Source organism: Rattus norvegicus, chromosome 10, assembly GCF_036323735.1.
Source record: "Rattus norvegicus strain BN/NHsdMcwi chromosome 10, GRCr8, whole genome shotgun sequence".
Taxonomy (NCBI): domain Eukaryota; kingdom Metazoa; phylum Chordata; class Mammalia; order Rodentia; family Muridae; genus Rattus; species Rattus norvegicus.
This window is the reverse complement of record NC_086028.1, coordinates 79,504,040-79,525,789: the sequence shown is the minus strand read 5'-3', so window position 1 is coordinate 79,525,789 and position 21,750 is coordinate 79,504,040. Positions and strand designations below refer to the sequence as shown.

Below are 21,750 nucleotides of genomic sequence, written 5' to 3'. Positions count from 1 at the left end.
GTTCGGTCCCCAGCTCCGAAAAAAAGAACCAAAAAAAAAAAAAAAAACAGTGCAAAATTATTTAAAACAAAACCAATTGGGAATGTTAAAAAAGTTTAATGCTGACATATGGATTCTGTATTACAATTTTTCAAATATTCTCAAGCATCACAAACAGCACATTCAATCATCTTGTATTCACCACAAAGTTGGGTGGTGAACCTGAAAGCTTTCAAATTCTGTCTCCAAATGGTGCCAAGATATTTTCCTTAACACTAGTGCTAACTCTTTAGTAAAGGTGCAGAGACAGATGAAATGGAGTTCAGGCTCACTCAAAATGCTTATGTAACAACTGTAAGAAACTCTGAGGAAGGGCAATGAAGTGGATGTTGTCAAAATATTTCATATATATATATATATATATATACACATGAAACTTTCAAAAATAAAAGGTTTTAGGAGATTATAAAAAAGGCTTGTACTCAAAATACAGTGAATTTTATTATGTATAAATTTCAATATGAATTTTTAAAATAAATTTTAAATACTTCCTAGCATATTTTGAATTCATCCTTAAATTTGCTGGGGAGTCAAGTTTTCTAAGTCAATCAACTTTTTATTACATTTTTATTGTGTGTGTGCACAAGTGCATGCCATGGTGTGCCAGCGAAGCCAGATGACACCTTGCAGAAGTCCATTCTCTCCTTCCATCATATGAGTCCTGAAATTAAACTCAAGTCGGCAAGCTTGGTGCTGAGTGTCTCTGCTCACTGAGCCATCTTGCCACCCCAATCAGCCAAACTTTCAAAGAGCTTTCCCGAGTGAGACTGAAAACAAAGGTATAAGCTTAAATATAAAGTTTCCTCAAGAACTATTCTTTCTGAGTCTTCCTCGGAAAACGAATTCATTTAATTCATCTAAAGTTTTCCTAAGATTTTAAAGGTGGGAGTCCATGTTTAACTATAAACAGTTGAATCTCAGTTACTAGGTATACGTTTAACAGGACTTTTATGTGGGGAGGCATGGTTTAGGTATCATCATCACCATTATTATCGTTCAGGTATTCTGCATGCATGCATGTCTGTGTGCGGTTAATGCCCATGGGGCCAGAAGAGGGCATTCGATCCTGTGGAAGTTGTGTAGACTGCTGCACACTGGGGCTCTATAGACCTCTGCTAGTCTAGAACTACGTCATGCAGGCTGACCTTCAACTCACAGAGATCCCCCTACTTCTGCCTCCCGGGTGTCAAGATTAAAGGCAGACACTATCACTCTGCTTCTAACTTTCTGAAGGAGGGTCTTCTATGGTGCCAGGCTGACCTTTCACACTTCAACTCTCTCTACACTCTGAGGGCTGGAATTAGAAGTATGTGCTACTAAAGCCTGGCTAAACTTATAATTTAAAATGAAAACAAAATCTTCACAATGTCAAGCACATAATTGGCAATCAATAAATGTACCATAAGTTAATGTAATCAATTCACTCTGTAGCATATTAATGATACCAAGAAGCATAGATTTTTGAGAACAGTGCAGTCATTGAGGATAATGACAGTAAAGGAACCTTTAGCATTGTTGCTGAAGAGTCTATAGCTTTCAATTTCTACACTGACTTCAACTACAAGGAAGGTGTGAAAACTAATTCCCATGAACTAGAATCACAGAATTCCTACTGAAAGCAACCTTAAGAGAACAGCTTGGAAAATTTTAATTTATGGGGCCAGTGTTGATTATTTTACATTTTTGCGTACCATATCATATTTTTTAGAAACTATCTGACTCCAGTAATGTTAAGTACAAGCCATCAGAGACAGCAAGTAAACAAATAAGATGTAGAGGAGGCCAGGGTTTTTTCCTGTTTTTCTTTCTTTTTTTCTTTTCTCTCTTTTTCTTCTTGTTTATTTGTTCGTTTGTGTTTTGAGACAGGGTTTCTGTATAGCAGCTCTGGCTGTCCTGGCTGACTCTGTAGACCAGTTAGCTTCACAAAGACCTGTCTGCCTCCGCCTCCCAAGGGCACAAATTAAAGGCAAGGGTGCACCACCACACCCAGCAAAGGAAGGCTGTTTCAGTCAAACCTGACTGATACACAGAAGAGGCTAGCTGCTTTACTCCACTAACCTATCTAGCAGACCCTGGAAGAGAGGCGAACCACTTCTTTTAAATGCAATAAAATGACATGACAGACAAAAGGGCTGATCAGTTTGCTGAAGATCACCCAGAAAGAGTTGAATACAGTTAAACCCAGTTCTCCACCTCCACCCCAGGCTTGGTATGTGCTCAATGACACAAATTTTGCTTTGTGTGTTTTTGTTTCTTGGAGAAGGGAACAATACAGCAGCAGTGGCTAAAAATTGGAATATAACCCCAATTCAACACAAACTTTAAAATGTCTATATTTTCCACAGAGGTAAATTATAAATTTTAAGTGTTATTGCTTAATTAATTAAGGTCAACACAAACCAATGAGATTTATATAAGCCAGTAACCTATCTGCCTACCAATCATGGACTTGGGCGCACACACACACACACACACACACACACACACACCCTGCACTGTGTTCCTTATGTGTAATATCTATTCTTAGAATATAGCAATTCAATAAACTGAATTAAAAATATAAATTTAAATATAAATTCATTTTTGATATTTCCATATATATACTTTTCATTAAAACCTTTATGATATCAAATAATATGTTCTAAGTAATTCCTAAAGTATAATAACCTTGTACCATCAGGCAGTTGGGGACATTTTAAATGATTTGTCAATCAAGTCATTAATGAGATCTATTTTTAAACAGCATAGTACTTCTCTGGAGGAGCTGTCATACCTAGTAAATCTGCTCCTTCATCCACATCTCCAATAAGGCCTGAGCCAGCTGAAGACAGTTCTTCAAAGAGAGACTCTGTATTTCGATCGAAAGCTTTGTTCTCTATGCCTTTGGTGGGTGTGCTAGGCAACAAAAACAATAAAAGCAAATCAACAATTTACAAAGACTTTCTGACACTATATTTTAATGAAATAATTATGTAGCATAGTAATTTCTTACTTAACAATTTCCATTTACTATAAAATATCAATAATGATTTCTCAGTGGTTTTCCAAGGATTTTCCACAGAGAGTACAGAGAATTATGCTTCTTCTGTGAAGTCCTGGCAGCTACCTGGTCTGTAGCATACACAGCTACCCCACAAAGCAGATGCCCAGTTTTAGAAATATGGACACTGAAGAGCTTAAGGAACTTGACAAGAATCATTCAGCAATTAGGTGAAAAAGGAAGAACTGAAACTAGGGTGATCTTGTTTCAGAATCCAGGATCTTTTGTTATTTTATTTTAAAGACAGGGTTTCATGTCACTTAGGTTGTCCCCAAAATTGCTATGTGGTTGAGGATGACCTTGGACTTCTGATCCTCCAGGGACAGGCTGTGTAACCAATTTGACAAGAATGAGCACACTCTAAAGAGACACTCTGTCTCCCAACCTGACTATCAGACTACTGAAACAACAGACTCAGAGGAATAGGAATTTTCACAGGAATCTCATGCTGGGAAAAGGAAGAGATATCAGCAGAGGGGCAACTTGCTTTCCTGAAAGAGATTTCACATAAGTCTAACCACCTTAAAGGATGGAACTGAAGCCCAGATAGTCTATGGTGGGCCAGACCACACTTGTCCCTCTATTTAAACTGTGATCTCACTGCAGGACTACAAAGAAGGTCTTGGGGGCTCCCTGGATCTCTTTGTTCCTCTCCTAAAACTGATTAAAAGACTCAAAACCGTTGTACTTGGGACTCTGCTTTTAGGACAGTCCAGAGAGCCCGTCCCAGAGTGTAATAAAGAGCCTGTTGTCTGTTGTCCTGCTCTTTTGTAGAGAAGACCTGAAACAGCAGAACCAGGTACACACCGCAGTCCACATGAGAAGGGAACTAGAAGGCCAAGGGCAGAGCTCTGAAGATGGCTAGATTTGGGGTCTGCTCATACTGAGGATCTTACACTGAGGAAATTTGGTGTCTGTTAATTTTAGTGGTAAGTGCATAGAACACTATAAAAAGGAAACAAATTTAATGACTTAAGATTTCACCAAATCCAGGAAAACACAAAGCATCAAAAGAAAATTTATGGCTAAGTTTGAATACTTTTATAGGCCTACTAATGTCACTAATAAATTCTAATTGAACTAAAATTAAGATATAACGAAATTTAGAGAATGAAAAGATGGATGTCGCCAGATGTAATCTCTAGCCTTGCTGTAATAGAAAAGAATAGAGAAGCAAGATTTGAACCCATGTAAGTCTTATTCTGCTAGAGGTTACGCTTATCCTGGGGTCCAAGTATTTTACCATTACTTCATTACTGACTACTTAGTACTCAGTAGGGATTAATAAATGTCACCTGCTTATAACCATTATTCATTGAAGGTAAATCTGCCAAGGAAACTCAAAGCTCAATTCTAATCAATATATTTTGATTACCTTGATTAAAACAATGCCTAGTTATCATTAAACAAGCTTCCCACATAAAATGAGACTAAATTCCCTAGTAATGAGATCATTCTACTTCTAAATAGAATATTTTTACTTCCTCCGCCCTCCTCTTGGTTTCCTCAGGCTGCAGGGGTAGTTCTGGCTCCTTCCTTCCTCATCTCCTACTGAGTGACTGCGTCTCCTCCAGAGCCAGGTGACCATGAAATGGTAGGTGGGTCCTATGTGGGTGAAAGGTTGGTAAGGGCTCCTCCCTTGTGAGACTAGGGTAAGGTCCTTTGGAACAGACACTTCTCATACAGCAATAAGTGAGTTTGTTCTTCTGCCTTCTACCCTGAAAGGATACTATACCCTCTCCTCCAAACGGTCCAACAAGAAGGCATTTATCTTAGAAATAAAGAATAGCCCACACTGGACAAATGAACCAGCCAGGGCCTTGATCTTGAACTGTCTAGCTTGAGACTTCTGAGAGAAGAAGCCTCTCTTCTTCATCTACATGGTGCAGTATAGCTACTGTGGCAGCAACACAGACAAGATAACCACCCGCCCTTATGTCCCAATCCCTGATCCTGCCACATGAACTTCCTCCAGAAATTTAAAATACAAGCAATGCGCAAATTCTAAGGTTAACAAAACCTGAATTCCATTAACAGTATTTCTCTAGCACAACATAAACTGATCTTGTTTACTCATAAAGATGATCAGAGTGTTAATGAGAATGAGAAAAAGAAAGATAATCATGGAATGTGGTATTTTCGGTACCTTGAACCTTTATATCCACTGAGGTCTTTGTCCATATCCAGTTCGGGAGTGGATTCAATGATTGCCTGAACTTCTGATTTCTCTTCATTTTCGGCAGAATCTAAGGGTAGAATATGATGAAATAAATGCATATATATTACATGTATTTATGAAAACTTCTTTTAAGGTCTTAAAGCAGCTACTGAATGGACATTTTTGGAAACTCTCAAGGCTATGTTCTAGGAAATATGAGGTCAGACAATGTCTCACACTGAGTTAACAGCCAATGTCCAGAACTAGTAAGTAACCACGACCTGTGCTTTCATTTGTATTTGTGGGACACACAGTACAACGTACCACAGGATTGATTCCATCCCTGCTGAAGGGGGATGCTAACTGCTCAGGATAAAGTACTGCCTGCAATCTCAGCTCATGGGAAGTTGGGAAGTAGAGGCAAGAGGTTCAGGAGCTGAAGGTCACATGTGGCCACTTAGTAAGCATGAGGCCAGCCTATGATACGTGATACTATCTAAAAAAAGTAATGAATGTGCGTGGCACTGCCATGGTTGATATGCCTATAGTCCCAGATAGTCAGCTAAGGCATAAGGAGCTTAATTTAATGCTACAACATAATGAGACCCTATCATAAGCAAACAAACCTACATAAGGGGACGGAACACAATAGCCCATCATATTAAGCTTTCTTTAGCCTCTAACTAAGGGGCTTTCTCCAAAATTTTGTGTAAACATTACTTCTTTATTTACAAATTGTATACAAGAGATGATCTATTTATATATTTAGAGCAGTAACACCTCTAGAGATGCATTTTCTAATACTCATATTATGTGGGTTGACTGAATATTTTGCTAGTAAGAACTTGGAGGTACTGACCTGTAGACACATTCCTAGTCTCTTGAGCAACTTGTACTTCTATGTGTTTGCTTATCTCTGCCTTATTTGGTGTATCTGTGCCTTTTACAAGTCCTTCATTATCTTCCTTTGACGGAGTATCAGGAGGAATTGCTGACACATCCGAATTTGCTGTTGAAGCTGGAGTGGTAGCTTTAGATCCACCCTGACTAATATCAGAAAGTTCATCCTACAAATAAAAAGTAATTAAGAAAATTTTAAAGCATGTAATTTATTCTAAGATACCTCAAATATGATTTAAGAAATAAACTTGCCCAAGTCATAATAAAGAGTCAGAGAAAGAGAGGAAGAATCATTGATAGTAGACTATAAATTACTAAGTAATCTGTAAATAAATCCCATTACTCCAGTGAGATGGCTTAGTGCAGTTGTCAACCTGTGCTCCACGACCCCTCTGGGGTCCTAGGATCGTCTCTCAGAGGTCACATATCCAAGATCTTGCATTTTGCATTAGGATTCTTTTTTTTTTTTCATTTATTTACTTTATTTTATTGAGTGTACTGTAGAAGAGGGAAAATGGGTCAAAAAGGAGGGAGGGAGAGAGGGAGGGAGGGAGTCGGCTGGTATGCAGTCTCAGTGCTTTATGGAAAAGGCTTTGGTTCTGGCCTCCTTTCTGATTCCCCCAAGGCAGACTGGGAACCCTGCTTATAGATTGTCCTGGAATATATCTTTCTTGAGAGTAATCCATGACCACTATGTGCTCGCTGAGAGTCCTGCTTCTCCTTCAGGTTACTCTTGCATAGACCTTGAACCATTATGATTCTTAATAGCAGCAAAATCACACTTATGAAGTAGCAAAACTAATTTATATGGTTGGGGCTCACTACGACATGAAAAACTGTATTAAAGGGTCACAGCATTAGGAAGGTTGAGAAGCATTAGCTTAATGGACTTCAGTGCTTACTGTGTAATAAGCCTGACCACCTGAGTTCCATCGTAGGCACCCAAGCCAAGGTACAAAGACAGAACTGACTCCAACATACTCACTCTGGCATACGTGTACTTCACACTAAATAATAATACATACAACTGATTTTTTTCAAAAAAAAAAAAAAGAAAGAAAGAAAAAAGTTTTTTTCAGTCAAGCATAAAATTTTCCTTTTCTTTTTAGTTTTTAGAAATGAGGTCTCTCTGTGTAACCTTGACAGTCCAGGAATTTACTTTTGTAAATGAGGCAGATTTCCCTGCCTCTGCCTCCCAAATGCTGGGATTAAAGGAGTGTGCCACTACTGCCCAGCGAAAACTGTCTAGATAGAAAATTTGAAATAAAGATAGAAAGTATTTGTATCTGTATGTGTAGATCAGTCTCGCCTAAAACACATGAAACCCTAGGTTTAATCCCTAGCACCATGCACATAATTTGGGTGCACCAAAATGAGAGAGAACAAGCTATTTTTAGTAAATCCATACAACAAAATACTATGCAACACTTAACAATTGTGTTGTAGGGCTGGAGAGATGGCTCAGCAGTTAAGAGCACTGGCTGCTCTTCCAGAGGTCCTGAGTTCAATTCCCAGCAACCACATGGTGGCTCACAACCATCTGTAATGGGATCTGATGCCCTCTTCTTGTGTGTCTAAAGACAGCTACAGTGTACTTATATAGAATAAATGAATAAATCTTTAAAAAAAACAAAACAAAACAATTGTGTTGTAGTATCTACGTATAGTGTGGCTCATGCCTGCAATCACACAACTCAAGAGAGTGGGGCAAAAAACTGTTGTAAGTTCAAGGCCTAAGACATACATGTCTCAAAAAGAGAGGGAAGAAGAAAGGAGAGGGAAGAGGGAGAGTAGAGAGAGAAAGAGAAAAAAGGAGAGGGACAGCCCTGTGTTGTTGCGCTGGAGTGCAGTTTGGTGGCTGACTGCTTGTCTAAGATGTATAATATTTTCAATTCCCAGCAACACCAAAAACAAAGTTAAAAAATGGTGGATATAGTAAGTCTGAAAGTTGGTTTTGTTATTTTGTGTGTGTGTGTTTTTTCATTTCTGTGATTTTTCATTTTGTTTTTTTAAGACAAGGATTCACTCTGTAATGGCAGTTGGCCCGATTCTATATAGCTTAGGCAGGCCTCAAACTGGGCCTCCTAACTCAGCCACTAGAACGCTGTTATTCTAAGAATAAGGCACGATACTCAGTCCTCAAGTTGTCTTTTCTTAAACATGTAGAATGACTTAAGGTAGCATATAATTTTCCTTGCTTATGATACCTTGTTATTCTTTCCAAATTTCTCAATGATGTGTTACTTTAATGACAAAGGAAAGGAAGGGTAAATTCTAAACAAATTTAAGCCAGTCACACTTCTCAGTAACTCAAGGCTATGCATACTTTATTACACTGTTTGATAGCTGAGTGATGCTAATTATTTTCTTCTGTGGATCTCAAGTGCAGGACTCATTTCCAATGAAACACATGAAAGGCACAAATAAGTTCTCCCTATTACCTCCTACCTACCCAAAATAAAATAATCCCTAATTCCTTAGGATGATGACTGGCACCTGACATCAAAGTGTCTGACAGTTCTATTAAGTGAAGCACATTAGCTGGCTGGCTGGAGTCAGGAAAACTGGCTGTCATGTGTCTGGATCCAGATATAGCATGTGGTGGTTTGAACACGTTTGGCCCCCTTAGAGACTCCTGTGTTTGAATGCTTGGCCCACAAGGAATGTCACTGTTAGGAGGCATGTTCTTGTTTGAATAGGTGTGGCCTTATTGAAGGAAGTTCATCACTGTGGGGGTGGGCTTTAGAGTTCTATGCTCAAGCTCTGCCCAGTGCTGAAGAGATCTCCTTTTGGCTGACTGCAGACAATCTCCTTCTGCTGCCTGTGGATGAAGATGTAGAACTCTCAGCTCATTCTCCAGCACCATGCCTGCCTACAACTGCCATGCTTCCTGCTATGATGATAATGGACTGAACCTCTGAAACTGTAAGCCCACCCCAGTTAGATGTTTGCCTTTATAAGAATCGCTTTGGTCATGGTGTCTCTTTATAGCAATGGAAACCCAAACTAAGACACAACACAAAAAAATGTGAACTATCATCATTTCAGCATGAAGTCTTTGTTTTTGCTTTGATGTACATTCCATTCAAAAATAAAATATCTGCTTAACTTATGTTAAAAGTTTAAAATATAATACACCTCTAAAAAAAGTAATAATCTGTGTTCCTAATGGAGGCCCTCAAGCAAATTAAGATTGTAGATTCAAAAAGCTCTACAGAAGTGGTTCTCAACCTTCCTAACGCTGTGACCCTCTAATATAGTTTCTCATCTGTGGTGACCCCCAGCCATAAAATTATTTTCATTGATACTGCATAACTATAATTTTACTACTAATGTTATGAATTGTAATATAAATATCTGATATGCAGGATATCTGATATGTGACTCCTGTGAAAGGGTCATTTGACCCCAAAGGGGTCATGACCAACTGATCAAGAATCACCGCTCTAGAGAAGTCTTAATGAAGTTCATCTGTACAGAGAAAAAGATTACATCCGTCAAGTTATTTGGGAAAAAAAAATCAAGAGGAGGGGGATTTTTTCTATTTAATAAGTGAAGAATTCACAATATAAACAGTTTGGCAAAAATTCACCTCCTAAATCCATTTGTGCACCTAAAAGCATGGAGTCAAAGAGCTAGGGAAGAGACCAACATAAAGGGAAGCTGCATAGCGCGTCAGAGAGCAGGAGTAATGAATTCAACTGAGCCATGCAGGCTCCTTGAGTTTGGTCTTGCTGTCTGTCTATTGTAAGCTAAGTACAACCCCCTAGACCCGAAGTCTGCTTGTAGACTCAAGTGACCTTGCCCCCAAGTTATTTCTGATTGGTAAATAAAGATGCCAACAGCCAATAGCTGGGCAGTAGAGACATAATGGGGTTTAGGTTTCCCAGGCTTGGGGTCGAGGAACCAGGAGAAGGAGGTGGAGGAAGAGGAAGGAAAAGCTGCCCTGGATTAGGTGAGTCATGTAAATGTGGCCCTGAGGGCTGGCCAACTGGACTTAAGAGCAGCTCAGATGAAACACAGTAAGTAATCACTCAGGGTTGTCTGTAGATTCAGCCCAGCTCTTGCGCTGTGTAAGGCTTATTGTAAATACAAAGGTTGTGTGCATCTTTTATCCTGAACTAAATGGTTAAAGGTGAGGTAAAACCCCAGGTTGGAGTTAAATAATTTCTACAATAGAAGGAGAAACTAACCAAGGGGAAGCCACAGCTTTCGCCTTCCTTCCTTTTCTTACCTGCAGAAGCATGGATGCATGCGTTTGCGTCTGTGTTCAGAGAACAAGCTCGGGTGCCTGCACTGTTCACCGTCTGTTTTTTTTTTTTTTTTAATCTTTTTTTTTTTTTTTAAGATTTATTTATTATATATGAGTACACTGTAGCTGTCATCATGAACACCAGAAGAGGGCAGCAGATCCCATTACAGATGGTTGTGAGCCACCATGTGGTTGCTGGGAATTGAACTCAGGATCTTTGGAAGAGCAGTCACAGCTCTCAGCAGCATAGCTCATTGGTCTGGTAAACATCAAATAAGCCAGTCTAGCTGGCCAATGAGGCCTAGGGATGGATCCGTCTGCCTATGGCTCTCTAGCACTAGAATTACTAATATCCACTAGTTATCTCCCCAATCTATCTGCTTTTTAGATTTAAAACTTTTACAGCAGATGAAGGCAAACAAGTAACCAGCCTATATAAACCCCAGTGATAACACATATCACCTTGTCATTTTATGTTGATGTCACTTTCTCTCCAAATAAAACTCAGCCTTGAAAGCGACTGGTATAGACTCTTTTGGTTCACAACACTACAGCACACAGTGACAAGGTTCTGAGAGTATATGCACTTTTTTAGGAAAGAGTTTTTGGTAAGGAGACTCCCACAACAGTCTGTGACTCAAAGAAACATGAGAACTATAGAGACAGGTAAGTAAAATACATGTGGTGTAAATTTAGGTGATTAAGGAAAGATAGGAGTGACCTAACCTCGAGGATGTCTCTGAAAGAAGACCGCCCTGCTGCACTTCAATTCGGAAGCACCCATGGGCCTGGGTTAAGTGCTGACCTAGACCAGGGCAGTCTTCCTGAGTGAGTGCTTAGCATGGCAAGTCTGACTGCAGCAGACGCTTCACAGTTCTTCTGGGAACTAAGTTGAATGGGGCCCTAGGTAGAACTGAAGAACGCTATTAATCTGGGGAAGTGGCCCTTGGTCAAAAGGACATCCTGGTTATCCCTAAGGCTATACAAGTCATGTATACTCTGCCCTAGGCAAAGAATGTGTGCAAAATTTCTTACCCAGAGTTGGATAAATGGAAACAGACTGATTTTTTTCACAGAATGCACTTACATTTTTAAGTTTCAAAATGCTTACTCTGAAGGAGGAGCAAATTATAGTCATAGTAAAGCCCTGGCAACCACTGTAAATAACTTTCTTCGTATTTCAGAGAATAACATCAATAATCTTCCAAATAGAGCATGTGATATCTGGAGAATAGCAGTTTGAGAAAGTAACCAATAGTTAATCTCTTCTCTTTACTTTTTTCTCACCTCCTGTTCTACAGCCTTCAGAGGTTCAGGGCTATGGCTGACCTGGGGAGAGGGAAAGATTATAAAGAAGAAAAAATCTTTATTTACTCGGTGTTAACAAATCTGTATTTTGGTTTATACACTACTTGTTAGGCTGTGTCTCTAGCTACTCCCTCCTGTGTTTAATGAGGGTGGCGAGAGTTGTGCACTGGGGCTCTTGCCTGTGATCTCAGCTCGGGAAAGCTAAGGCGGGAAGACAGAAGGCTGAGGTAAGACCTGGTCCAGCCTGGGAACACAGTGAGTCCTTTTCTAGGCCGGAGTGCTCTACGGTGCTCGCTGCCAAGTCTGATGATCTGAGTTCACCCGCAGAACCACATGGTAGAAGGAGGGAACCAACTCCTGAAAGTCGCCTCTGACCCCATGTGTGCACACACACACACACACACACACACACACACACACACACACACACACACACACACACGGAGAGGGAGAGACTTTTTTAATGTAAAAAACATTAAGGCTTAACTCAAAGAGCCTTTAATTCCAGCACTTGGGAGAAGGAGGCAGGCGGATCTCTGTAAGTTTGAGAGAAGCCTGATCTACAGAATGAGTTCCAGGACATCGAGGGCCACACAGAGAAAACCTATCTCAGAAAGTGAAAACAAACTAAACTAGACAACCCAGTACAGTTAAAATTCAGTTGTATGACATAATGAAGTAATGATGTTCTACAAGATCCTGGAGGAGAATCTTACCTCCTATTTTTTCTTTGCATGTCAGAGGACAGCTTTTTTTTTTTTTTTTTTTTTTTTTTGGTTCTTTTTTTTTCGGAGCTGGGGACCGAACCCAGGGCCTTGTGCTTGCTAGGCAAGCGCTCTACCACTGAGCCAAATCCCCAACCCCAAGAGGACAGCTTTTACAATGGCTCTTTGTGTCTCTGTGTCAAGATAGGGGCCTCAGTGTCTCTGGTGCTGTGCTGTATCCAGGTTAGCTGGAACCTAAGATTTCAAACAACCCTCGAGGCTCTCTAATGCAGGACTGCTAGGACTGCAGATACTTTATGTGGGTTCTGGGGACTGAACTGGGGGTTGTCTGGCCTGCATAGTAACACTCTTTACCTGCTGAACTATCTCACTTGCCCGAGATCTTATACTTTTTGATGAAATGCTTATGACAGTGCTTTTACTATTTCTATAACAGCAAAACTCTTCCTGACATCTGGACTAGTCACACGGACATATAACATACAAATATTCCAATGTGGCACACTTGAGAATGTATGCTATTCCCTCATCATTATGAAACAAACTGTTCATTAACCCCAAGGATGAAAGGGTGGCTTTGTAAAACAAAAAATAAAAACAACAACAACAAAAGCAAACAGGGACTCTCTTTAACTTCAAGCAACCTTGAACTTTAAATACTCTTGGTTTGGAAATTTATCAAAATCCCCATGTAACCTGCTTTAATTCTTAGCTAGGTGGGGTATCTATTATAATCCTAACACTTGGAAGGTGGAGGCAGAGGATCAAGAGTTCAAGTGCGTGGGGTTGGGGATTTAGCTCAGTGGTAGAGCGCTTGCCTAGGAAGCGCAAGGCCCTGGGTTCGGTCCCCAGCTCCGAAAAAAAAGAACAAAAAAACAAAAAACAAAAAAAAAAAGAGCTGGTAGGGGAAGATTTAATTCTTATTTACAGTATTTGTATTAATTATCCTTAATTGTTAGCCCCTACATTTAATTTTTTACACTAGAAACTGAATGATAGATACAAAAAGACCCATACATACTAAATGTGTGTGTGTGTCTGTGTGTGTGTGTCTCTGGGTGTGTTATTCTTCTCTCTAGAAAATATAAAAGTTGGTAAAATTTTATTAAAAATATTAAGCTTTGGACTGGCTCTCAGGTCAAAAGTGCTGGCTGTTCTTCCAGAGCTCCTGGGTTCAATTGCCAGCACCCACATGATTTCTCATTACCATCTATATCAAGATCTGGTCCTCTTCTGATATGTAGGCATACATGCAGAATACAGTATACATAATAAATAAATCTTTAAAAATATAGTAAGCCTCGTGGAAAATAAACAATTAGTACTAAGTATTAGAGAAATGCAAAGCAAAACTCAGTAAGGCCACCCAGCTGGTGCAGACCTTTATTCCCAGGAGGAGGCAGAGGCAAGCAAATGAGTTTTGAGGCTATCCTAGTCTCCCCAGTAAGTTCCAGGACAGCCAGTGGCACATGATAACACTCTCTCAAATAAAAGAAAGTTAATGTAATTAGAAAATAGAATAACGACAAATGTTTGCATGACAATCATTAAGAAAACAACTATCGGGGTTGGGGATTTAGCTCAGTGGTAGAGCGCTTGCCTAGGAAGTACAAGGCCCTGGGTTCGGTCCCCAGCTCCAGAAAAAAAGAACCAAAAAAAAAAAAAAAGAAAAAAAAAAAAAAAAAAAGAAAAAAGAAAACAACTATCAAATGCTGGTGAGAATGTGAACAAAAGGGGCCCCTTATATCCTGCTGGTAGGAATACAGACTAGCCCAGCTACTGTAAAACTAAGGAGGATATTTCTAAAAAAAACTAAAATTCATCTACCATTTAAACCAATGTACCATCCATGGGTATATACACAGAGCCTTCCAGACGATAGACCACAGAGACACTGTACCTCAGCGTCCACTGCAGCACTACCCTCAGTGGCTGTGGAGCCAGTCAGGGTGCTCAACAATAGAGGGATAGGGGAAACGTGAAGCATATTCATCAACGGGAAAACAGTCACTACAGGACGGGAATGCAGTTCACTGGATAAAGTGCTCACCATGCAAATGTGAGTGAGGATCTAGACCAGCAGTGAACCACAAAATCAGACACTGCCGCAGGCAGGACACAAGTCAGGGACTAACAACCAACCTAACTCTCATGCTGTGTACACGCACCCTTGCACTCAGACATACAAAAACATACCCATCTCATATAGCCATCTGTAGCTGCTTGTATTACAAATGCTAATTATGTTCCCCCAAAAAATGTTAACACGAGGTCTGCCCTTAGGTTCTGGGAACCTGTCCCAATTGGTTCTGATTGGTAAATAAAGATGCCAACAGCCAATCGTTGGAGAGGACAGACGTAGTGGGACTTTAAGATTCCCAGACTTGGTTACCAGGAGGAAAAGGAGAAGGGGGAAGAGACGCACCATGCCCGGAGAGTGTGGAGTAGAGAAGAGACGCCAGACCTGAGAAGAGTTCAGGACAGAGAGGCATGACCGCCACGTGAAGGAGCCAAGACAGCATGGCCCAGAGGGCTGCTCAACTGGGTACAGAGCAGCCAAGATAGAACACAGAATTAGTAAATAATATTAAGGGGATGGAGGTTAGGCACTGGCCCAGCTACTGAGCTGCTTAAGGCATATTAAAATATAAAGGCTGTGTGCCTGTCTTTCATTGGAGAACATAAACCATTGAGGCAGGTAGCAAATCTGCAGCCAGGATTTGTTTAATAGTTATTTCTACACCCATCTTTAAAAAAGGAGGGAAAAGTATTCTCTCTCCATAAGTATACAGGTGGCTAGGTGTGGTGGCACACACCTTTAATCCCAGCTCACAGAAGGCAGAATTACCAGATCTGAGTTCAAGGCCAGCCTAAGCTACATAATCAATTACAGACTGGCCAGAGCCACTCAGAGAAACTCCTAAATGATAAACACTATTTTTTTTTTTTTTTTGGTTCTTTTTTTCGGAGCTGGGGACCGAACCCAGGGCCTTGCGCTTCCTAGGCAAGCGCTCTACCACTGAGCTAAATCCCCAGCCCCATTGATAAACACTGTTAACAACTGGTTCAGTTATTAAGAGACTTCCATGCTCTTCCAAAGGACCAGGATTTGGTCCTCTGCAGGCACCAGGCACACTGATAGTAGATATACTAGGCAAAGCTTTCATACATATTAAAATGAAAAAGAGCAAGCTAAAAAAAAAAAAAACAAACTAGAGCACAAGCCTATTTCTCTCTCTCTCTCTCTGTCTGTCTGTCTGTCTGTCTGTCTCTCTCTCTCTCTCACACACACACACACACACACACACACACACACACACACACGCACACGCACACGCACACACACACACACACACACAGCGCTACCAATATGCACCAGTAAAAGCTAAGGTCTGTCTTGGCATGATGGCACAGCTTGTAATTCCAGCTACTCAGGAGGCTGAGGCAAGGTCCTTACTTTTTCCTTATTCTGAAAGTTTATTCAAACATTTAGGTAAGAATCAGTGAGTACTTAATAAATGCCTATGTGTAAATAACTTAGAAGATATCTATATAGATGTATAGATATGCTTTAAACACCACCATTTCAAGTCCTTTATAAAATTATGATGTGAGTACTATAGAGCCATGGGCTCATACTGATAGGAGGCTGCTTTAAATTCATGGTCAGCCTCGATACGCACTGAGTTCTAGACCAGCCTGGACTAGAGTGAGACCTGTCTCCAAAACAAACGAAATAAATTTCCACAAAGAAATAATACTATCTTCTTTTCCCAAAAGTTTAAAACGAGTGACAAGACCAAGTCTACCCTTCTATGAGTTCACTCTGAATCTATCAAATAAGGATAGAGGTGTGGGGAAAAATGTACAGACGAACTGCAAGTATAGGACAATTTTCTTATGTTCTGTCACAAGCAAGAAGAATATGGAATTACAAAATACAATCCACTTGCTGTTAAAATTCCATTTTTATTTTTAATTTCTGCTATAGTATAAAATTACCTCAAAAGTTTTAAAACACTTACTATTTTATTTCCTGGGAGGAACAGACAGCAGAAATGTGGTGCAGAGACTCCTACTGAGACTGACTACTTATAAAGACCAAGGGAACAGGAACAATTCCTGAACTTTACCACACACAGAGAGACCGGAAAACTCTTAGCAAGAATGCTGGCTCTGTCTAGCTTTCTGCTCTGCATGCTAAGCACATCCCCTGAAGAATGCAGCACACACTGACCCCTGCCTTTACACACAGAACCTGCCAACGTGCGCTTTGTGCAGTGTCCTACAGCAGTCACATCACTGTGTTATAAAGGACTCTTCAAAAGATTACTAGGTACCTACAACCCAGTCCTTTTAATTATTTAAATTTGTTTTTTTCACTCCTGCACATCATATCCTGCTAACAATCAACATCCCAGAATACTACTCAAATACTATCCCAAATACTTTTTTGGGAACATATACATACACATAGAGGCAGTTATAAACGAATGTATTTATTATCCTAGTTACAGACCTTTTGTGCTCATTTTAGACTGTGGTTGGCAACTCACTACAGCATTGCTTATAACGGCAAAACCTAGGAAAACTAAGGTGCCTGCTCAAGGAAGGCAGGAATTGCAGTGAAAATGTGATTCCCTTCCCTGCCCATTTGCCAGGATTCCAGTCTATCTATTTTTCTCTTTTGCTGTCAATTCTGCTGAAGTCTCCTAAGCACGCATTAAAACCAGTCTTTCAGGTTTGCTTTTTCTTCTCCCCTGCCATCCTCACTCCATTCTTTTTTCAACTCCTGCCACCATGCTTCCTTTCTTGAATAAGCTATTCCCCTTCTCTAAGTCACATGTACTCCTGTTATTAGCTCTGCAACTCGAAGTCCTCGAATCTACACCTATACTTTTCCAAATAGGCCCTCCTCCATGTTCTCACTGGTAAGGCTCAGATACCTACGTCTGCTATCTCTACGTAGGTAGGCATTGGTTGCTGTTTTAGGGATTGGCATGCAGGTCAGGCTGCCCTGCTAACAGGACATCCCTTATGCTGCTGCAGCTCTAACACTATTCCAGACTGTCACCACCCAGAAGATCCAAGTCTGCCTGTTCTGCCCTCCTCTAGTGACTGTAAGTCTGACCAGTACAGAGAAAGGAAGGCAAGATAAAACAGTGCTCCACTACAGTGCTGAGACTGCGGTTATCACCTTGGGACTGCCTTTTATATACAAGTTCCTCCTTTATTTGGTCATAATACCATTCAGTTAGGTGAAAAGGCTGACCTTGGGTTTAAAGATGAGAGGCTGGTTCAAGCCCAGAACCATGCAGGTAGGGGGATTCTCACTTAAATTTGAACATTTTCATTCATTCTCATACTTGGCACATTAAAAAAGGAAGGAAAGAAGGAAGGAAAGAAGGAAGGAAGGGATAGCTTTACCCATTTGGTTTATTTTTAGCAACTCATTTGAAGTTCTACAGAACAGATTTCAGTTAATGATAAAATACAAAACTCCTTTACTTCCCCCCTTGAACTGGTCCCTAAATTTTATTTGAGGATGCTAATCCAGTGTCAGCAATGATGTGGAGGGGTACTGTAGTAGAAGGACTGAGAACTCAAGGCCAGCCAGGGCAAGACCCTGGAGGGGCAGGGGATAAGGGAAGAGTCAAGAGAACAGCTTCATGTAAACTGTAGTGCCTGGGGTTGATCGTCAAAGGGTGTGCTTTGGTGAGTAAAGCAGGCAAAGCTCCAATGCAGAAAAAGCTGGAGAAATGCAACTGGATGCAGAGTCCCAGAGTTCAGGAAAGGAGCCATGGCTGGAGGTAACTCATCAACAGCAATGTTCAGACAATGTGCAGACATGGAACTTGAACCAACTAGACTAGGAGAAGCGCAGAGGTTTAAGTACTGACAACCCGGGATTTAGAGGACTAAAGTGAAGCAAAACCACCAGAGAAGGAAGAGCAAGTGGGAGGTGAGGCTATCCTGCCTGCCAATGGAAGGAAGCCTTCAGGAACCTGAAGGGACTCAGCCTGGGGCATGATGAAAAGGCAAGGTGAGGACTGAGACCTTCCCACTGGGCTGCAAAGGAGGATGTCTGGGGCCAGCTCAACCAAAGGTACATCAGTGCTCTTACGAAGGGATGAGAGGAACAGGATGAAGAGAAACTGCTCCTCTCTGCTCCTCAAGTTCCCCAAGTGTGGCCCCAAGCACAGAGCCTGGGTGATGCTGTTGTGTCCTTCTCACAAAACTATTCTTGGGAAATATTTCCACTTGTCATTCTCACACTTATCCCAAAATAGCATCTTTCCCTACAAATTATTTCTCTGACTTACCTGGCTTTCTGTCTATGATTTATCATGATTATCGTACACTAACAATGTTGAAGATGTCACAGTAACATTTCATAGTTGTATATATCTTGCTCAAATGTTTCTTGCTTTGCTTTCTTTGTTTTTTTCTATTAAAAATCAATCTCTCTCTCTCTCTCTCTCTCTCTCTCTCTCTCTCTCTCTCTCTCTCTCTCTCTGCATGTGTGTGTGTGCTCCTGAAAACTGTTACCTGCTGAGCCTTTCCACATGAAGACACAGACTGGACTGGATTTTGCTTTATAAACTCTTTGGGGAGTAATGTTATCTTTGTCTTTCTAGAGTAGACAAAAACCATCATTATTAATCATTTCTTAACTGGTTTATAACTTGCCAATAAGGTTTTGTCATAGCTTATTACAGGATTAAATAAAGAACTATGACAATCTTCCCTTACTGTCCAGTCTGGATAGTAATTAAAGCATGGCTGCCATCTGGTGCACACTTTTGATATGTTCTAAGTATCCTTCCTACTTAAGTTTGTTTTAGAAAAGAGAACACAGGAAGTGAGCAACTCAGAAGGTATTTTGGAAGATCTACTAAACCTAAAAGTAAAAGAAAAAGGTCATGTAGCTACAGAATAAAGAACAAATACGTCATAATGACATCGCCACTGACAAATTCCGACTGACAAATTATACAAGAAGTGGGACAGGCGGGGTTGGGGATTTAGCTCAGTGGTAGAGCGCTTGCCTAGCAAGCGCAAGGCCCTGGGTTCGGTCCCCAGCTTCGAAAAAAAAGAAAAAAAAAAAGTGGGACAGGCAAACTTAGTGTCTAAGACACTTTTGAGAAGAGGAGAACTTTCAAATATTTAGTGACTGCCTACTGCTTTGAGGACATATCAAAAAATCAACAGAAACGTTCTGAATATCTCTACCATCTACAGCTGAAAGATCATTCATTCATATTATCTCAGAAGACTATAAATTCTAAACAAATAATGTGGACCTGGGGAGACACACTGATGTTCTTCCAGAGGATCCTAGTTTGGTTCTCAACACCCATAGCCAACTAGCATACACCTGTAACTTCAGTTCCAGGGTATCTGATGCCCTCTCCTGGCCTCCTTGAGCACTGCACACAGGTGGCACATACAAATACACACAAAGATCAAACAGTTCATAAACAAAGAGTTCCAGCTGGGTGTGGTGGTATGTCTATAATCCTAGCACTAAGAGGTTGAGGCAGGTAACTACAAGTGTAACTCCAAACTGGGGTACATAGTGTGACCCTGTCTCTACAACAAACGCTGACTTCCTACCATTTGCTGGTCACTTTCCTAGATGGTAGTAATTCCAACACTGCACACATTCCTGTAATTATTCTGTTCTTGCAGAGAGAAATAAAATAAATGACTTAATCTTTTAGAAGATATAAACAGGTACTTAGATAGTGATAGACAGGGGAAAAGGTAAGAAAAGATACAAGGAGCTAAGGATAAAGCTCGGTTGGCAGAGTACTTACCGAGTATTAATGAAAGCTTTGTTCAATTCCTAGCACCACACCATGTGTACTCACACATGCCCACTATAACCCTAGCATGCAGGAGGTGGACTCACATGAGAAGTTCAAGTCATTCTTGACTACATAGCCTGGGATATCTGAGACCATGTTTCACAGAAAAGGAGAAGAAAGAATTCATCTATACATAAACAGGCAACCTGCTTGTTTAATGATTCAGAAGATTTTTACAATATACCAGGGCTTTTTACATTTTTTTTATCTTTGGATACAGTCACTATGTGGCTCTTTGTCGTGAAACTCACTGTGTAGACCAGGCTGACCTCAGACTTAAGAGAGCTGACTGTCTCTACTATAGAATGCTGGGATTGGATTAAAGGTATGCTCACTGTGACTGGCTGGCTTTCATTTTAACAATCAATAGTTCCTTTATAAATATTCTATTTTATAAGATATAGAACATAACTTTAAATTTTTATGTGTTTGTTTCTTCAGGTAAGGTCTATGCTGCCCAGGCTGAGTTCAAATGACAGCTCTCTCTCCCTCTCCGCTTGCCTCTCTGGTGTTGAGATAGGATCTTACTCTGAAGCATAGGTTGTCATGATGCTCAACATGGAGCCAGCCCACGATACACTTATTGCAAACCTCCTGTTTCTGCCTTCCTAACAGAATTATAGTTGCATGTGACCATGACTAACTTTAAAATATTTTTGAGCATTCTTAATATATCTCTTCTTAGAGTACCTTATTAATTACATTTATTAATTAGTTTCTAAATTTTTCTAGATCAAAATATATTCTTTAATGAATTAACACCAGGCCTTTTGGGCTAAAGAGAATGCATTTTATCTATCACTTTCATAAAGTAGTTTTAAGGAAGGAAAAATGCACTCTTTCAGGTGGAATTATAATTGAGAATGCTGAGTATACCTGCAATCCCAGCACTTGGAAGGCTGAGGCAGGAGAACTACCTTGAGTTCAAGGTCAGTCTGGGCTTCATAGTGAGACCCTGAATCAAATAAGAAGTACAATGAAGTGAAGCTCTGCAGGAAGTCAGTGCCCTCCTCTAGACTCCACAGGCACTGCTCCCAGGTGGCACATACAGAAACAACGAGCAGGTACACAGACATATATACAATTTTGATAATAAAAAGACATAAATCAGGCCAGAAGATGTATACTTATAAGCTACTCTGAGGCTGAGGAAAGAAAGTCATCACGAGTTTGAAGTCAGCTTGAACTACAGCGATGTGAGTTCAAAGCTGGCCTGAGCAATTTAGTGGCACACTATCTCAGACTAAAGGGATACATCTCAGTAACAGAGTGCATGCTTATCATGCTCCTGGCCCAGAGCTAAGGATTAGCACAAGCCTGACTACCTGAATTCTATTCCTAGAACCTACAGTGGAAGAACAACTCCTAAAAGTTGTCTCCTGACTTGCACAAATGTGCCCCACCAGCAACAGTGATACTAAAAACAAATAAAGTTGGAATTTCTGAATATAGGGTTC

At 40.4% G+C, this 21,750-nt stretch overlaps 1 protein-coding gene across 15 annotated transcripts in view; it reads right to left on the bottom strand.

The window, feature by feature from the left end:
• The window catches only part of Spag9 (sperm associated antigen 9), a 134,399-nt gene that overhangs the window by 48,920 nt on the left and 63,729 nt on the right, over positions 1-21,750 (bottom strand). For 8 of the 15 annotated variants that reach the window (XM_063269408.1, XM_039086384.2, XM_006247147.4 and 5 more), the window contains 3 exons: positions 6,097-6,304; positions 5,226-5,325; positions 2,813-2,934 (listed from right to left, as the gene is read on the bottom strand). In XM_063269408.1, coding sequence (XP_063125478.1) covers positions 2,813-2,934; positions 5,226-5,325; positions 6,097-6,304 — 430 coding nt within the window. Of the gene's footprint in view, positions 1-2,812; positions 2,935-5,225; positions 5,326-6,096; positions 6,305-11,676; positions 11,719-21,750 lie in introns of all 15 variants that reach the window. The other 7 variants (XM_063269405.1, XM_063269407.1, XM_063269406.1 and 4 more) reach the window with 1 other exon arrangement.